General features: G+C 42.8%; 1 protein-coding gene across 19 annotated transcripts in view; it reads left to right on the forward strand.

The window, feature by feature from the left end:
* ASPH (aspartate beta-hydroxylase) overlaps window positions 1–18,204 on the forward strand; it is a 204,157-nt gene that overhangs the window by 63,968 nt on the left and 121,985 nt on the right. For 10 of the 19 annotated variants that reach the window (XM_021089315.1, XM_021089316.1, XM_021089322.1 and 7 more), the window contains 7 exons: window positions 2,227–2,301; window positions 7,051–7,152; window positions 7,254–7,376; window positions 10,333–10,365; window positions 11,579–11,635; window positions 12,232–12,282; window positions 12,743–12,775. In XM_021089315.1, the coding sequence (XP_020944974.1) occupies window positions 2,227–2,301; window positions 7,051–7,152; window positions 7,254–7,376; window positions 10,333–10,365; window positions 11,579–11,635; window positions 12,232–12,282; window positions 12,743–12,775 (474 nt within the window). The remainder of the gene's footprint in view (window positions 1–2,226; window positions 2,302–7,050; window positions 7,153–7,253; window positions 7,377–10,332; window positions 10,366–11,578; window positions 11,636–12,231; window positions 12,283–12,742; window positions 12,776–18,204) is intronic. The other 9 variants (XM_021089324.1, XM_021089329.1, XM_021089332.1 and 6 more) reach the window with 2 other exon arrangements.

Below are 18,204 nucleotides of genomic sequence, written 5' to 3' on the forward strand. Positions count from 1 at the left end.
CCCAGGAGTTCTCAAAATTTTGGTTTTATTTTGCCATCTATTGGAAGTGTTAGGTATGACACTGCATATACTGGCAACGTAATTACTGACTCCAAATGGGGGGGGGGGCGCTGATGTTATCACTATGTACTGGTGAATAATACTTGATTTTCCCTCCTTCCTTTTAATAAAGATCAATATGTTGTTCTCATTTTTTGTTGTTGCTCTAATAATCCCAGGAGAATTTCCTGTTTCTCTCTCTGTCTCTGTCTCTGTCTTTCTGTCTCTCTCTCCCATTCCTGTAGAATCCCTATAATCATACCGCGGCTCAGGCACGAAAGTGATTTTTTTCTTTTTTTTTTTAAATTTTATAACTTAAATGTGTATTTGGACTTAGAACCTCAAATTTTACTCTGTAGTCAATTAATATATAATTTAAAAAAATCATGCTTGTCAAAGCTGGTACTTTGAAATGTACTGTTTGCTTTCTCTCTTCCTTTTTTATTCTTTGTTATTATTACTCTTTACATATTACTGATAAATTGTCCTCCTGAGTCCTTTGGTTTGTCATTAGCTCACATCCTTTTCAACTCCTTGGTGATAGTGGTTTTGTTTAAATGTTGCCTTCTCCTCCTCCCTCTTGTCTAAGTCTTTGCCTTCTCTCTTCTCTGACTACCTACCTATTCTGTAAACAAAGGTATCTTTCATTAAAGCACAGTGAAATAACCATCCCCCTTGATCTACCTGCCCTCCAGTCCCTCTCCTTGCAGTACTAGACACACTTTTGAAAGAAGGATCTACAGTTGCTTCCCACCCACCCCCCTTTTTCCCACTTAGTCTTTAACTCATTGCAGTCTGGGTTGTTTTTTTTTTTCTTTTTCTTTTCCTCTACTGACTCTTCTCCAGGGAAAGGAGGAGCATTAGAGAATCATGGGAAGATGAAACAATATGGTTCGCTCACCAAGTTCACAGCCAGTGCTGACAGCAAATGATTCTAGAGAGACAGGTGAAGGCTAGATTGTGGAGGTCTTATACTCCCTTTTGAGGCTTTAAGGAGCTTAGATTTTCATCTCTTCAGGCAAGGGAAGCCATGAAAGTGTTATGCAGAGGAGCGGAGAGCCAATCTCCGCTTTTCTTTACTCACATTATATTTTCTGTGAATGGTGCTGTCAGCAGTTGTAAAACTGAGAACCCAGTGAGAAGGCTGTCGTGGGAGTTGTGAGAGATGATGCGAGAAGAATAGAGATTGGCTGGCTCTTCTGTAATTCTATGAGACTATGTATAAACATAGTTGGTGAAATATAAACATCTGTATGCTGTGTGCTGTAGAAATGGCTTTGTTGGGTAAGTAGTGTAATAGAATCTCACACTTTTTTCCAACCCAGAGTTAAATTAACTCACTCTGTTTTGGTCATTGAAGATTACGTCATCGGTATAGCTGATGTCGTTGGCATTATTTCACATGACCGTGTTCATGATACTAAGTCTCGAGCTACTCCTACTTAGTGAACATAGATGACGTTTGTTAGAAAATTTGCAATAATGTCAATGGAATTATGGCTTCTTGTTTGTTGTGTGGTATGGCAATAAACTTGATAATCCAGTCAGCATCCCAGTGTCGTTGGACTGTCGTCACCAATGTCTGTGATTTACATCTGCTCGAATCTATGGATCTGACTGTCAGATAAGGGTCTTCAGAGCTGGGAGGATTATCTTGTAAGGTCTTCTATTCAGGCTTCCTGTCACTTTCTGGGAGTGAGCAGCCCACCCTGATCCACCCAGCCCTCACACCAGTCAGAGGGCCCTTTCTCCAGTCTATTGGGGAAGACACTGGTTGACCATGGACTTGACTGTGTATTGAGCTCATCTTTATTTCCCAGTACTTCCTTTTCTGAAAGCTTTGCACTTTGCATTTTCTTTCTTCTATCACTATTCTGAATTTTGTTAACTAGAAACTGAAGAAATTTTGCTCTGAGGGAGGGTTTTTTTTTTTTAAGAAAAATATGAATTCAAATTAGTTTCCTATTTTTAAAAATTTTATGCAGAAGTCTTTTAGCATTGATATCTGTTGTCAAAATAAAACCAATTTTAAATATCTACTGTCTTTGCTCACATAGAAAAAAGGGAAAAACTGATATGATTAGGCAAATATATTTATTTTAATATGTATACATGGAGGCCGTATTTCATGTTCTACATTAATATCTAGATTTTTTTCTACTTAGTTATGTTTTGTAATTATTTTAGGGCCTCAGAATATTGAAGATGAACTGCAAGACCAAATTCAGTCACTTCTTGATGAAACCGTGTACCCAGAACATGGTATGAATTAAAAATATGTTTTTTTCATGCCTTACTAAAATAATGATTAATTGTGTAAAAGTGACTTGGACATTATTTTAAAACTTAAATAATACTTGAGTGTTTGTGGGTTTTTTCCCAAGTTATTAGAGGACAAGTATTTCTAAAATAGTACTACACATTTTATTTTACCCCATTTTATTGGTAAGAGAATAAATGGAGACCAATGATACACCAAAAACCAATGACAGCAAGAGGCGGGAGGGAGATTTAAGAAAACCCAGGGAACTGTGATGGGCTGTCTGGAAGCTGTCATTGGGCCTCAAATTATACTGAATGCTTGAGCAGCTCCCAAAGCAAAAAAGGAGAAACTTTTAATTACGTGGGTCATATTATTAGAGAAGTAAACATGCTATTTACTTAGAGAATATAAAGCACTTCCCCAGCTCTTACATCTAAAAAGTTTCTTATGTGAAGTTTTGTACAAAGACTATTAAATGATAGCCTGGAAACCAGTGTCTTAAGATTTTAGAAGACTGTTTCTTGAAGCATCCTTGATAAAAGCAGGTGGAATAAGCCTAATGTGTAGCAGAAGGATTTTAAAGGCAGAACACACCGTATCCTGAAACTTGCAGTGGTTTGGTGTGAGCCGAAGGTAGTCCTAAAGGAAAAGCATGTATTTTTAAAGACATTTAAATTGGGCTTTAGCAGGCCCTGCTAAACTGTCTTATTTAGTCTTAGGTATTTGGGGTTAAGTGTAAAACATCTGATCCAGCTTCATCTGTGCTGTTTGGGAGACCAGTTTTGGCTGAGTGGGTAGGTTTTTGCCCTTGGTTACTAGGGGTCTAGGAGCCTGTGTATTCCTTTTATTACCAGTTTCTTTTCAGTTAGAAAAGCAACTTCACCCAAGCATATGTCTGCCTATGTGAGCAAACGCAGGCTTTCCCTTCCTACATCTTTTTTTTTTTTTTTTTTAAGAGCTGAGCCTGTGGCATGTGGAAGTTCCCAGGCTGAGGGTTGAATCTGAGCTGCAGCCACTGGCCTACACCACAGCCACAGCAATGCCAGATCCGAGCCGCATCTACAACCTACACCACAGTGCAAGACAATGCCAGATCCTTAACCCACTGAACAAGGCCAGAGGTTGAACCCACATCCTCATGGATGCTAGTCAGACTCATTTCTGCTGAGCCATGACAGGAACTCCCTACTTCGTTTTTTAAAATTTAACCTAACACAAGGGTAGTACAGTCTCCAATATGATGAGGTGAGTGCTGTGATGATGAAACACGGGGTGCTATGAGGGACTTTCTCAGATTTGGGGGTTAGCAGTGGCTTCCTGGAAGAAAGGACATTTTGCATCAGGAACAGAAGGATGGTGCAGTGCTTTGCCAGGCAAATGTTTAGCCGCGGGTTTTATGCAAAGGGCATGGTGTGTGTGAGAGTCCAGAGGCCAAAAGGATCTGAATGTAGTTCAGGTCAGCTGGCACGTGGAATAGGCAGGTGGAGAGATTTTGACTTGATTCTAAGAGGAGTTGAAACCACTGGAGGTTTTGTGTTCTGTCTGCAGCGTGAAAGATGAGGTGGAGGGAGAGCAGATGGGAGCTTGTCCTGGTGCCCAAGTGAGTCGGGCTGGTCGGTCACTAAATTTCTTCTAAGGTGGGGGGAGAAGGCGGGGGAGGGCGTGGTAGACACTTAGGTGAGTGGATACAGGAAGCCACCCTGAGGAGGGGGGAGTCCAGTCTGCCATTGTGTTCCTCGGACTTGGTCTTTTTTTTTTCTTTTTTTTGTTTTTGCCTTTTTTTAGGCCTGCACCCGAACCGTATGGAGGTTCCCAGGCTAGGGGTCGAATTGGAGCTGTGGCCGCTGGCCTATACCACAGCCACAGCAACTCGGGATCTGAGCTGCATCTGCAACCTACACCACAGCCACAGCAATGCTGGACCCTTAACCCACTGAGCGAGGCCAGGGGTGGAACCTGCATCCTTATGGATACTAGTCAGATTCATTTCCGCTGAGCTACGACTTGGGAACTCCTAGACTTCTTTTTTATCAAGACTTTCTCCTTAGAGGATCACAGGCCATGGCTTTGCATATTATTTGTATTGCTTCTGAATATGTATCTATAGCCCAGCTCTCTCATCTAAGCTCCTGGGTTATCTAACTGTATATTCTTATCTCTATTTGCATGTTTTTTGGATATCTCCCACTTAAAGTGTCCCTAAAATTGAATTCTTGATTCTTCTCCATCTCACAGTTCCCCTCTCCCCTCCAAAAATGTTTTACTTTTATTCCATTCTTTCATATTTTACTTAGTGGTCTCCCTATTTGCTTAGTTGCTTAAGCTAAAACCCTAGGAGTTTTCCTTGATTTCTCGCTTATGTTTTCCCCTCATATGTCATCCATCAGCAGGTCTCTTCAGTTTTGCCTCCAACGTATTTTGATATCTGCACAGTGTCAGCTGTCACCAGTCCCTGTTTCCATCTTTTGCTCCTCTGCACCTTGTGTTTGATGTGCCCCAGCCCACTGTGCCTTATCTGGGCCAGATCTCTCTCCCCTGGTCACCCCCCCCAACCTGCTTTTTAGGGCTGCCCCTGTGGCATACGGAAGTTCCCAGGCTAGGGGTTGAGGTGGAGCTGCAGCCACCAGTCTATGCCACAGCCACAGCAATGCCAGACACGAGCTGTGTCTGCGACCTACACATCTCCCGGCACCTTGGGATCCTTAACCCACTGAGCAGGGCCAGGGATAGAACTTGCATCCTCATGGATACTAGTCAGATTCATGTCCACTGAGCCGCGACAGGAACTCCCCCTGGTCACTTTTTTCTAGCCGAGAAAGCCCAGAAGCTGGCCTTCTCTCTTCCTTGTAATTGCCAGGCCTGTCCCTGCCCTGGGGCCTTTGACTTGTTCCAGCTTGTTAATGTGTGTGTGTGTGTGTGTGTGTTCCACTCTTCACATCCTATCAGACCATACTTGACCTCCTTGACACTGTCTCTAAAGGAGATTCTGTCTCAATGATTCTGTAGTTCATTGGTAGTTTAGGTACTGCTGTTGCATTTATTAGCAGTGTGCCTTTAGCAAAGTTCCTCGAGTCCCTCATCCTTCAGAGTGGGATGATAGTGCTACCTCATAAGGCTGGTGCGGTGGCTGTTGAGGGCATGGCAGTCCCTCTGGTGAGGTCTAGTAAGCTCTACGGAAGCTGTTTTTCTCAAAGCAGGCTGTCCCTGAGCAGTGGAGACTCACACACGGTGTCCAGTGCTTGGTTGGTTTTCCTATGAAAACAGATGCTTCCACTGACCAGATCAGGCTGGCTCATGTAGAAACTGTAAATGAGTGAGTGAGTGAGAATAAGGGGAAAGGAACATGGCGAGAAGAAAAGGAGTCGTAGAATTAGTGATAGGAAGAATTCTCCTTGCCCTGTTCCCTGGTTTGCTGAGGAGAAAATCTGAAATGAGGAGATATAACATAGGAGGCTATGATGGGAAGACGGGAGACAAATAGAATCCAATAAAAGGGCCTAAGGATTCAGTGACACCTGAGAGCATCACTGGGCCACACCAACCATAACGTGCTAAGGACACCATCCTGCAGTTGAGGGGAGGGTTCAGCAGCAGTGGAAATAGTAGTATTGTTATTACTGTGATGATGATGATGGTAAATATATTAACAACATCAGCAGCACAACAACAATAAATTCTAAATACTTATTATGGGCCAGGTATTTTTCCAAGTGCTTTAGTTCTCATGACAATGCAGTGAATAGGTACTCTTATTTTTTCTTTTTTCGCCTTTTAGGGCCACACTCGTGGGATATGGAAGTTCTCAGGCTTGGGGTCGAATTGGAGCTGGAGCTGTCAGCCTATGCCACAGCCATAGCAATGCCAGATCCGAGCTGTGTCTGTGACCTACACTGCAGTTCATGGCAACGCTGGATCCGTAACCCGCTGAGCGTGGCCAGGCATCGAACCTGTGTCCTCATGGTTACTAATCAGGTTCGTTACCACTGAGCCACGATGGGAACGCCTTATTTTTTCTTTTTAATGAAAGAGAAGTCTTAGGCACAGAGTAATTAAATAACTTACCCAGGGCCACACAGCTGGTGTGGAAGAACGTAGATCCTGAGTCACATATTTCAGACTGCACGCTCCTAGAGTGATGCTGCACTGCACAGCTAGGTCTAATTCTCTTGTGTCCTATGGTTAGAGTGTTATGCCCAGCATCTTCTGCTTAAGGTCATGCCAAGTTACTGCTGGGAGAATGCTTTTCACCACAGCGACAAGCTGAACCATGTGGCAATGGAGTAACATAGCATGTCCAACATCTATACAAGAGAAGCAAGAAGCAGAACAGCTCATTATATCATGAAAATCTCAGAAGAGAAAATGAGCATCTGCATAACTTGAAGGCTCAATATAGGACCCTTTAGAAGCAAAGTATACAACAGTGGACCTCATGTAGATGACCTAGCATACGGTTTAGATGGTGCCTGGCTATTCTTTGCAATAAAGCATTTGCATAGAGTTATTTAAGATTGTTACCTGGAGTCTTGTCAACTCTTAGCGAAAAGTTGCAAGGTGAGCTTTGCTCTGACCTAGTGATAACTGAAGAGGCAAATATAATTCTAAACTCATTTATTTACTTATTAAATATAAAAACTTCCTAGGGCCAGTCCTGGCCCAGGTCCTGGCCATACATGGTCACTAGAATATGGAAGGTCCCTTCCTTGGTGAGTTTATGTTCTAGTGAGAGAGGACCTGTTCCCCCTCAGGTGGACTAGCCCTTGGCCAGAGTGAGGACAGAGCTTCAGAGTGGGCAGCGGTGTGTTCGGAGGCCCAGAGAAGGGCCCGGGCGTGCCCAGCAGCTGAAGTGGGTAGGTGGCAGCCGTTCTGATGGGATGTGTGTGTCTGTGTCAGCTGCTGCCTGGGGCCTGGCTACAGATCTGTGTCACTTTGTTCATTCTCACTGTTCAAGGTGAGGACCTGCAGCAAGAACAGGATGCACCAGCAGGAGAACTGCAGCTGGAAGATGCTCTCCTCACAGGAAGGGATGAAGATGAAAGAATTGAGTCCATGGGAACTGAAGCAATCCATGAAGGTAGAACACTTTTTTTTTTTTTTTGGTTTCAGAATAAAATTCAATAGGTAATTTTTAATTATGACTGTTGAAGTTTTTCTTAGACACCTTTAAAACCAGTATTTAATTTTTTCTAAAGTTTTTTAAACTGAAGCTAAAAACTTCAATTAAAATGATTTTTTCCCTAAAATAAATAGATGTCCCATTTTTAAAATATATATATATATATATATATATATATATATATATATTTTTTTTTTTTTTGTCTTTTTAGAGCCTCATCTGAGGCATATGGAGATTCCCAGGCTAGGGGTCGAATAGGAGCTGTAGCTGTTGCCCTACACCACAGCCACAGCAACACAGGATCCGAGCTGCGTTTGCGACCTACACCACAGCTCATGGCAGCGCCGGATCCTTAACCCACTTAGCGAGGGCAGGGATTGAACCGGAAACCTCATGGTTCCTGGTCAGATTCGTTTCCTCTGCGCCACGACAGGAACTCCCTGATTTTTTTAAATTCAAAGCATGTTCAGGGAAATTCTCAGGATATAGGAATTTCTTTTGGAATGTAGGGGAAATCCTTCAGCACTTTCTTTTCTTTTCTTTTCTTTTTTTTTTTTTAGGGTTGCACCTGTGGCAAATGGAAGTTCCCAGGGTAGGGGTGGAATCAGAGCTACAGCTGCTGTCCTATGCCATAGCAATGCAGGATCCTAGCTGTGTCTCTGTGACCTACACCACAGTTCAGGCATGGATAGATCCTCAACCCACCAAGCGAGGCCAGGGATTGAACCCACATCCTCATGGATACTAGTCGGGTTTGTAACCCACTGCGCCACATCGGGAACTCCCAGATGCTTTATTTTTGAAGAATGAGACAAGAAAACAAGCCGATGCTGACTGGGGGCGCGGGGGGCCGGGGGTACGTTGATGGCACCAACACAGAATGAGCCCTAATGCATAATATGTCCCCTCCTAGTCATCAGAGTCTGTAGGACCGGTGTAATAGCATCACATCGCCGGCCACAGAGGGTCTAGACTGGGGTGTCTTGCAGGGTTCAGGGGACCTAAGCAGAGTTCAGAGAGGGAGACAGAACTGTGAGGAAGGTGGCGGGGGGCGGGTATCAGATCCGCACCGCTGGTGCGGTAGGAAGGTCTGGAGCCACGGGGTCGCGGATGCAGAGAGACAACTTCTTGTGAACAAGATCCGCTACCGTGGATTGATAGCCCTGAACGCGGTTTCTGGTCCTGGAGGCCCCGTAGTGGCCCCCGGGGAGCTTTTAAAAGAATTCCCGCGACTCACCCAGGACAAAGTGAACCGGAAAGTTTGTGGTGTGGAGCCCCGCAAAAGGATACTTGTACAAGCTCCCTGGAGTTAGGAAAGTGCACCAGGGTTGATCCCGAGTGTGGCTGTGCTGTTTACTGTCTCCTGGGCCTCACCCCACGTCCTGCTCTGCTGGGTCTGAGCAGGTTAAGATTCTGACATCTGGGCTCTTAACGAGTGGGAAGGACGCGGGGCACCTGGGACTTGTCCGGGCCACGGAAAAGCCGCGTGGACAGGCAGCCTCCAGACAGTACAGCTGGTAAAGGGTTGCAAGGACTATTTTAAAGCATAAATGTTATGAAAAAGCAAAGTAGGTCTACTTCTTGCAGTATTTAATATTCCGAGAAACTCCTTGAGAAGCAAACAATCCTAATGAATGAATGTATTTCTCAAAGCTTACATGTCTGCCTGTTGTTGAGAGCAGAAAAATGCACTTTTCCGTGGAGATAATGTTATAAGTAGTTTGGTTTGTGTCCGTACCAACCTATAGGATTGTATATGATGCATAATTTTCTGGGAAAAATGTCAGTTCAGAATGCTTTTTGAACATGTGTGTGATTTCAGCTACACTGGGCATTGAAAACAGGCATTTATTTACAGATTAGCTTTTGAACTTTAGACCTTTAGTTATCATCTATGTCATGATTTCTATGGGAAAAATCTTTCTAAGTTCTGAGTAGGAATGCTGATAAAATCATTTCCGCATTTCCTTGGTCTCTCTTGGTCCTTCCTACCTTCTGCCACGATGGTTCAGGAAGATTGACAGCTGCTCAGAATTTTGGTGTCGTAGATGCTGCTTATATAGCACATTTCAATGAAGACATTCAAATAATCTGAAATATAAAGAATTTGATATTTTTGAGGTTAGGAGTTATAGGGAGCAGGAAGAAACACTTCTGAAAAGTTCCTAAGTGGAAGACACCTTATTTTCTGAGCTAATTTTTGATTGGGGCGTGGAGTTAGTTTGAACTGAAAAGTTGCTTGTTAAAGATCTTCAGAAATTTAAAAATATATGTATATACTCCATAGGGCCGCTAAATTAATGAGGGTCACGTGAGTAGCAGCACTTTGCCCTTGTGGTGTGGGTTACTTTCAGCTCCTCAAATGAGTAAAGTCTCCCTGTTCTTCGTGTCCCTGTGTGGAGATGATGCACTTTTGCTCGAGAGCATGGCAGGAAGTGTCAGAAAATAGGATGCCACAGTGGAATGAGATGTGGATACGGCCTTTGTCACTGTATTACTCTAAATTATCCTCCCTCCATAGCCCGAGTTATGGTACGTATCACCCTTGTGGGATGTTAAGTGGATCATATAAGAGAATGTGTGAGACATTTCTATGTACAGTTCTAATGAAAGGTAGTGTTTAGCAGATATTTAATTGCTATTTTCATGGGCTTTTAAAAAATTTTTTTTGGCTGTGCCTGCGGAAATTCCCAGGCCAGGGATCGAACGCATGCCACGGCTGTAACCAGAGCCACAGCAGTGACTACACCGATCCTTAACCCGCTAAGCCATGAGGAAACTCTCTCATGTTTTATTTTAATAGTTATTTGCTTTCAAAATAAAGGACAAACATTCACTCAGAATATACATATACAGTATATGAACATACCATTTTATGAAAGCAGTAATATTTATTTAATGTCATTTTTTTCAGAAACTGAAGATAGCTACCATGTAGAAGAGACAGGTAAGATTTTAATTTAGTGATATTCTTTTTTAACTAGAAGGAGTTTTTTCCTGTAAAGGAGCACTGTGCGAAAGAAAGATAAGATTGTGGTTATTATTAATTTTAATGTTACAGTTTATATCAAATGTCACATCATAATAATTATTATATAATATATATTATATCACAATTTTATTTATATTTGTGATTATATTTTTGTGCTTTTGAAGTCTACTTCCTGGGGATAAATTCCTAGTAATGGGTTGAAAGACTTTGTGGAATTGCATGTTTTGTAGTCTTAAATTACAAAGTCAGTGAATGGTTAGAATTATGTGTTGTCAACATGTCATGTGTCCCCAGAAGCTATGGCAACACTGGAGATGGACACATCTTTTTTTTTTTTTTTTTTTTGCTTTTTAGGGCCGCACTCACGGCATGTGGAGGTTCCCAGGCTAGGGGTCAATCGGAGCTACAGCGGTCAGCCTATGCCACAGCCACAGCAACACCAGATCCAAGCCACGTCTTCGACCCACACCACAGCTCACTGCAATGCCGGATCCTTAACCCACTGAGTGAGGCCAGGGATCAAACCTGCAACCTCATGATTCCAAGTTGGATTTGTTTCCCCTGTGACACAACGGGAACTCCATGCACACATCATCTTTCAATAAACTGTGTTGTTGGCCAGTTTTTCTCCTGATGTTGGAATAGATCCCTCTTTTTGTGCTTGAGGAGCAGGAGATATTGTTGGCATTTAGGACCTATATTGTTTCAACAGTAGGTGTCTACAAACACTAGAACTACAGGTGTTTAGTCCACATGAGGAGCTGGGGAGTGTGTGTCCTTGCTCAGGCTCACTTTGGCAGGTGCCTGCTGAGTGCCCGGGAGGAGGGTTCACCTGCACTGCTGTCTCCCTCTCTCTTGAGTCTCTGTCTCATTTTTTTGTTTCATGATTATAGTTGAATTTGCATAAGCTAAATGGGAATATAGTGCCCCAGTTTTGTGCTTCAGTTACAAACTCATTGATAGTGAGGACTTTATTGTTCATCTTTCTATTTGGCATCTGTATTTAGCAATTAATACCTGTTTGTTTCAGGAGTGAATGTAAGTTTGAGCATCATTGTGATTTGGTTTCTATCCTTAGAAGAAATTTTGCTTTTCCTGTTTTAAATATCAAGTGTAATCCTTTTTTGGAGACATGTTTGTAATTTCCTAATTATTTCCTAATTTACAGCCTCACCAGCCTATAATCAAGATACAGAAGACATGATGTATGAACAAGAAAATCCAGGTCTGTGATACATGTTTCTGTGTGAGGCAGTGGCCAAGGTCATTTTCAGTCAGGGTTAATGATTCACTCTGCTTCAACATAGGGATCTCTTTATAATAATCATTTTTGGTCGCCCAGATATTTTATCCATTTCTGAATATAATTTCATATTACATAGTTGGAAGTGCTGTAAAATTTGGTTGTGATGATTGTTGTACACCTATAAATGTGGTAGAATTCATTAAGTAGTTTAAAAAAATTTAATATTACATAGGAACATAGAGAAAAAGGAGAGGTGTTTTTCAAACCACTGTTGGGATTTTGGTCTTTGTAGGTGGGATACTGGAAAGAATATTTGGAAATGAACGAAGCAGTACCATGTAGTAGAGTCAGAGTGGAAGCAAATCCTAGTTCTGCTCCTTCCTATCTTTGTGCCTTGAGAGAAAATTATGGACTGTTATTCCGCTTAGATTTAATTAAATCGTGAGAATAATATCTTTCTTTCACAGCTGTGAAGATGAGAATTGACTTGTAAATATTTTAGAATGGTGTCTAGCAATGTGTTTTTTTTTTTTTTTTTTTCAAGTCTGGCAAAGGTATATGTTTTTTCTTTTTAGAGTCCAGTGAACCAGTAGTGGAAGATGATGGAAGAATATACCAAGAAGCAGGTATCAGATGAACGTTTTCATTAGATTTTAAACATTACTGACAGCTTTACCAGCACAATGCTCTATTAACATGGTGACTTTTCTTTCAGTGGGTCAAAGACATGAGTTTTCACACCTAAATACAAGACTTTTTGCTTTGTCACAAAATTAGATTATTCAAAGAAGATCAGACTTTTGTATTTCACCTCATCTGCCATCTTTCCACAACAAAGGAGGATATTAATTCCTAATACTCCTTTTGCATGTCTTGTTTTATGTCAATTTGAGGAATTTTTATGAAAGTAATTTACCTGCCTTTCCCACAGGTTGCTTTGGGCAGAGACTTTTTCTCAGTGTGCAGACATTAATATTGAAAGGAATCTAAATCTGTAGTTGAGATTAAGTTGTGTTTTTTTAGCTAAGCAATTACACGGAATGACTCAAGTGGTACTTATTTTGGTTTTATTCTCTTTTTTTGCAGACGACGTAACATACCAAGACTATGATGAACAAGGTTTGAAAATGCTCCTTACCTTAAGCTACCTACTTGTTTTAATATGGACTCATAGTTTGGTTGTAAAAATGGAGAGTGGTGTTTTTAACACCTCAACGGAAAAAATCCAAATGAATGGGTACTTTTCACAGAGTTTACTTGAGGATGTTGTTTACCTATTCCAGTGGTTCTGTCATTGCCTAAATAGTTTCTTAAACTCTTTGCAAGGTGCCTTAGGAACCGGTTACCAAGAAAATTTAATCTCACTACTATAAAGTCATAGCACTCTTTTTTTTTTTTGTCTTTTTGTCTTTTTACCATTTCTTGGGCCGCTCCCATGGCAAATGGAGGTTCCCAGGCTAGGGGTCTAATCGGAGCCGTAGCCACCAGCCTACGCCAGAGCCACAGCAACTCAGGATCCGAGCTGCGTCTGCGACCTACACCACAGCTCACGGCAACGCCGGATCGTTAACCCACTGAGCAAGGGCAGGGATCGACCCCGAAACCTCATGGTTCCCAGTCGGATTTGTTAACCACTGCGCCACGACGGGAACTCCCATAGCACTCTTTTATTGAAAATATGTCTTGAGGGAGTTCCCCGTCTTGGCACAGAGGAAGCGAATGAATCCGAGTAGGAACCATGAGGTTGCAGGTTCCATCCCTTGCTTCGCTCAGTGGATTAAGGATCCGGCATTGCTGTGAGCTGTGGTGTAGGTCACAGACATGGCTCAGATCCTGTGTTGCTGTGGCTGTGGTGTAGGCCAGCGGTGACAGCTTGGATTCGACCCCTAGCCTGGGAATCTCCATATGCTGTGGGTGCGGCCCTAAAAGGACAAAAAAAAAAAAAAATATATATATATATATATATGTCTTGTGGTTGGGAAAGATTACTTTAGTCTGAGTTTAACTACTCTAGCTGCCTCTGCAAATTAATTTCACTTAAATAAAGATGACTGATCTGCCAGCATGGAGAAGGGTACAGAGGATTTTCGTTCCAGGCTTAAAGGGAGCCTGGAGAAAAGCATTTTGGTGTCCAATTCTGATTCAGGCAATTATAGATCTTCTTGTTGCCCAGGCTTGGTTCATGTTGTTTTTATTAAACTCCATGAAATGGAGTGTATTTTCATTACCTCCAAAATGAGAGAAATAAGGTTCAGAGAATGTAAGAAATTTTGCATAAGTTCCTATGACTAAGAAATGATAGAGCCAATGGAATATCCTTTTTATTCCAATATCTTCAAAGATGAATTGGTAGAAGGAAAGAAGCCAATCGGGTGTAATTTTCTGTGATGCAAAAAGGACGAAGGAATGCCTGGGTCAAGGTTGGAGGATGTTCCATGCTGGGTAGTTTTAGGGCTTGATATTTAAATCTGAGTAATATAGAGTCAGTCTCTACTTTCTTTCTTTTTCTTTTTCTGTTTAGGACTGCACCCACAGCATGTGGAAGTTCCCAGGCTAGGGGTCAAATCAGAGCTGTAGCTGCCGGCCTACGCCACAGACACAGCAATGCTGGCTCCAAGCCACAACTGCGTCCTATACCACAGCTCGAGGCAAGTGCAGATCCTTAACCCACTGAGTGAGGCCAGAGATAGAACCTACGTCCTCATGGATACTAGTCAGGTTTGTTCCCATTGAGCCACAATGGGAACTCCTCTATTTTCAAAAAAATTTATAGTCACATGTTAGCAGATGAATCTTGAGTGAAGAGAATTAGCAAGTGCCATGTATAGATCTGATATGTTCATTTATCAAATGTGTGTTTTTGAGATTTGAGACCCAACCAGATCATCATCCATGGTGGCTATTCCTATGGGAGGTGAATGGTACCACTGGAAGAATCCTGGAGCCTGACTCTAGGGACTAGTATTTTTAATAAGAAATTAAATAACTCGGCCACTGTGATTGCATTTAGATATTTTTTTCAGTGTTGAATTTGAAGGAGAAAATAGGAATTTGAGGTTTAAAAGTTGCACATAGAGGTGGATTAGAGATAATTTTCACCATGTCTATCAGCAGTTTTAGTGTTTTTCTAAATATGCTAACAGGAACATATTTGGAATGCAGATTTGCAGACCAGATCTAGAAAGTTTAAAATCAAATTTGAAAGAAGTGTAAAATTAGATAATATGCTAAAAAGGATGTGAAAGTAAAAATATTTTCATGGCAGAATATCCTAAGAAACATAATTTAAAATGTTAACAGAGTAAAATTATGCCCTGAGGAGTCATCAAAATTTGATGACATACTTTGAATTACCTTGTTTTAGAACATACATTTTTTTCAAAACAAATATATCTAATAGAACAGAGGATTATTTATTACGTACTAAAATTGTGCAAATCAGGAACCAAGCGAGGGAAACCAAGTGACTATATCTATAAGTAGGATGTAAACAAACACTGTTTTTCAGTGGGAGAAGCAAATATATTCTGTACTAAACTCCCTAAACTCTAGAACCTGCAGAACATAGTAAATTACTAAGACTGTAGAGGGAACCAGTTTTCCATATAAAAAATAACCTGGAAGGCATTGAGCCTACACTGGAAACACCTGAGAGATGACATTTCAGTCTCACCATCTAACTGATTTATTTATTCATACACTACATACATATTATGTATTCTGTGGCCAAAGCATAGAACTTCACTGATCGGTTCCAGGGAAGAACATACATGCGGTTCCTATTCTCATGGACCTTGTATTTTAGCAACCGGATAAAATTGTACCAATAGTATGAATTTAATATTCAGTCACGGTTATGCAAAGTGCTGGTGAGAGTGTGTGCAGTGTGTAAGGAGAGTGTATGGTGAGAGCCCCCACCTGATTTGTGGACCAGGAAGGCTGAAGTGTGAGCTAATAGTACACTTGAGGAGGCAAGGGGCAGGGATGCTGGAATGGAGAATGACGCCTCTGATGGGAACATGTGTCTGGGACGCTGAGCATAAAAAGAGAGATGAGAGCTGATGTTGTGAGATAGCCTGGGTCCGGAGGATGTTCATCTTCAGTTAAGGATGTTCACCTTCGCCTTAGAGCACTGTTCTAAGGCAGCACATTTTGTAAGGACTGATGTGTCTAAAATGCAGTAAATAGATTGGCAGGCCCAGAGGAGATGTGGGAGACCAGCTGGGTTACCGTGTTATCCAAACCTCAGCTTCCCTGACCCACATCTCTGCCAAATGAGGCGTCAGAGCTGAGTTTAAAGAAAGGGGTGTTGTGCAGTGTCCCGGCTGCCGGGGGCCCTTGTGGGTGGAACCCTGAGGACCTGCCTTAGACCTTGTGCCGCAGAGACCCTACCAGTGACCTGGGCAAGAGCCGTTTTCAATGGACAGAAGTTGGACAGAGACAATAGTTTAAAGCTGGGTGGTGGCAGTGAAGGTGCAGGAAGTAGGCAAAACTGAGGAGAAGATAAAATTGATAGGGCTCAACGAGCAGGTGTAGCTGGGGAGAGAGAGCGAGGTGTTGGGAACCACGTCCAACTTCCTGCTTCTGCACCTGGTGGGTGGGTGGGTGCCTCTTCTTGAGGCAGGTGAGCCTGGAAAACAGGCCTGGGGCCCCAAGGTCATGAGCAGTCTGCCCATACCGGTAACGCCCGCTGAGCCACCCAAGGGAAGATGCCAACTTAGCACGGATGGTATCTGGCTGTCAGGAAAGCCTATTCAAGGTTGAGTTTGAGAATCAGCAGAATATGCATGGGGATTGAAGCCAAAGGCTGAGATTTTTTTTTTTTTTTTTTTGTATTTTTTGGGCCACACCCAAGGCATATGGAGGCTCCCAGGCTAGGGGTCGAATTGGATCTGTTAGGTGCCATCCTACACCATAGCGACAGCAACACCAGATCCCAGCCGCATCTGCAACCTGCACCACAGCTCATGGCAACGCCAGATCCTTAACCCACTGAGCAAGGCCAGGGATGGAACCTGCGTCTTCAAGGATGCTAGCCGAGTTTGTTTCCTCTGAGCCATGATGGGAACTCCAAAGGAGAGAAGAGAGAGCAGGAAGAGAGGAGGTTCCATGGCTGGACTCTGAGGAAAGGCCACATTCAGGGCCTGGGAAGAAAAGGGTGAAGTGATAAAGAAGAGGAGAAAGGAGAGAATGAAAGGAGAGTGTGGTTACACTGGGTCCAAGGACGAGGGTGTTGGAAAGGAAGGGGCTGCTAGGAGGTCTAATACCGTCAAGGCAGAGAGTGCCCGTTAGGTTAAATGTGGTGCTCCTGGGTGATCTTAGGGGAGCTTTTCAGGCCTGTGGTCAGAGGTCAGGGCCCAGGGCTGGAAGGCAGATTGGAGTGGGTCCAGGAGAGGAAGCGGGGAGTGAGACAGTGTGTGTAAATGACTCTGAAGGAACAGGTTGTGAAGCGGAGGAAAGAGGGGGTGGGGGACTTATAATGGAGAAGAATCTGAAAAGGATAGATAGGTGATAGTTAAGTAGGTGGATAGCTAGGTACATAGACAGAGAGCCTGAAACACTGTGCATCAACTGTACTCCCATAAAAAAATAGAGCACATACAAAAGAAATAAATAAAATAAAAATAGCAACAGAAAACAACAGCCTGTTTGTTTTTCAGTTGATAGAGCATATTTATTTATTTATTAAGTCTTTTGTCTTTTTACGCCCGCACCTGAGGCATGTGGAGGTTCCCAGGCTAGGGTCTGATAGGAGCAATAATGCCGGCCTATGCCAGAGCCACAGCAACGCCAGATCCAAGCCTCGTCTGCAACTTATAGCACAGCCACAGCAAGGCCGGATCCTTAACCCACTGAGTGAGGCCAGGGATCGAACCCTCAACCTCATGGTTCCTAGTCAGATTCATTTCCACTGTGCCATGACGGAAACTCTGATAGAGCATATTTAAATGCTGACACACTTCAGGGTGACAGAGGGAGCAAATGCTCGTGACTCCTTTGTCTTCCAAATGCCACCAAAAGGATGGAAAGCGATCTCTTAAAAATTGTTCCTTGCTTTACCCGAGCACTAGGAGTCATATCTGAAAGATAGTAGATGCTCAAAAGTTTTCTTTATTAAATGAACGAGCAGAAAACATTTGTAACCATTCTAGGAAAATAACACAGTTTGCCCTTTGGGTACCAGAAAACTTGAGGCTTTTTGGACAGTAGGAAAAGAGGGATCAGGCTGAGTAGGAAAGCTTCCAGCTATGCAAGCATGAGAGGAGTCCGTGGCCAGGACAGGGACCTCCTTTGCAGTGGAGCAGAGACCTGTTGAGCCCTGCAGGCAGGTCAGAGGAGAGATGAGCCCTGGGCTGTGGATTAAGGGCCTGCCAGACGAACCCTCATTCTCAGGGGCTTAAGCCAGGGCCCTTTGCTCCGGGTGAAAGATCTGAGCATTGCTCCCTAAGCAAGGTAGAAAGTCTCCCTGGTACAAATTTGAATCCAGAGTGATAAGCCGGTAGAGCCACAAGTAACTCAGAACCTCCGCCATAGTCATGAAGAAAAGA

Source organism: Sus scrofa, chromosome 4 (assembly GCF_000003025.6).
Source record: "Sus scrofa isolate TJ Tabasco breed Duroc chromosome 4, Sscrofa11.1, whole genome shotgun sequence".
NCBI classification, from domain to species: Eukaryota; Metazoa; Chordata; class Mammalia; order Artiodactyla; family Suidae; genus Sus; species Sus scrofa.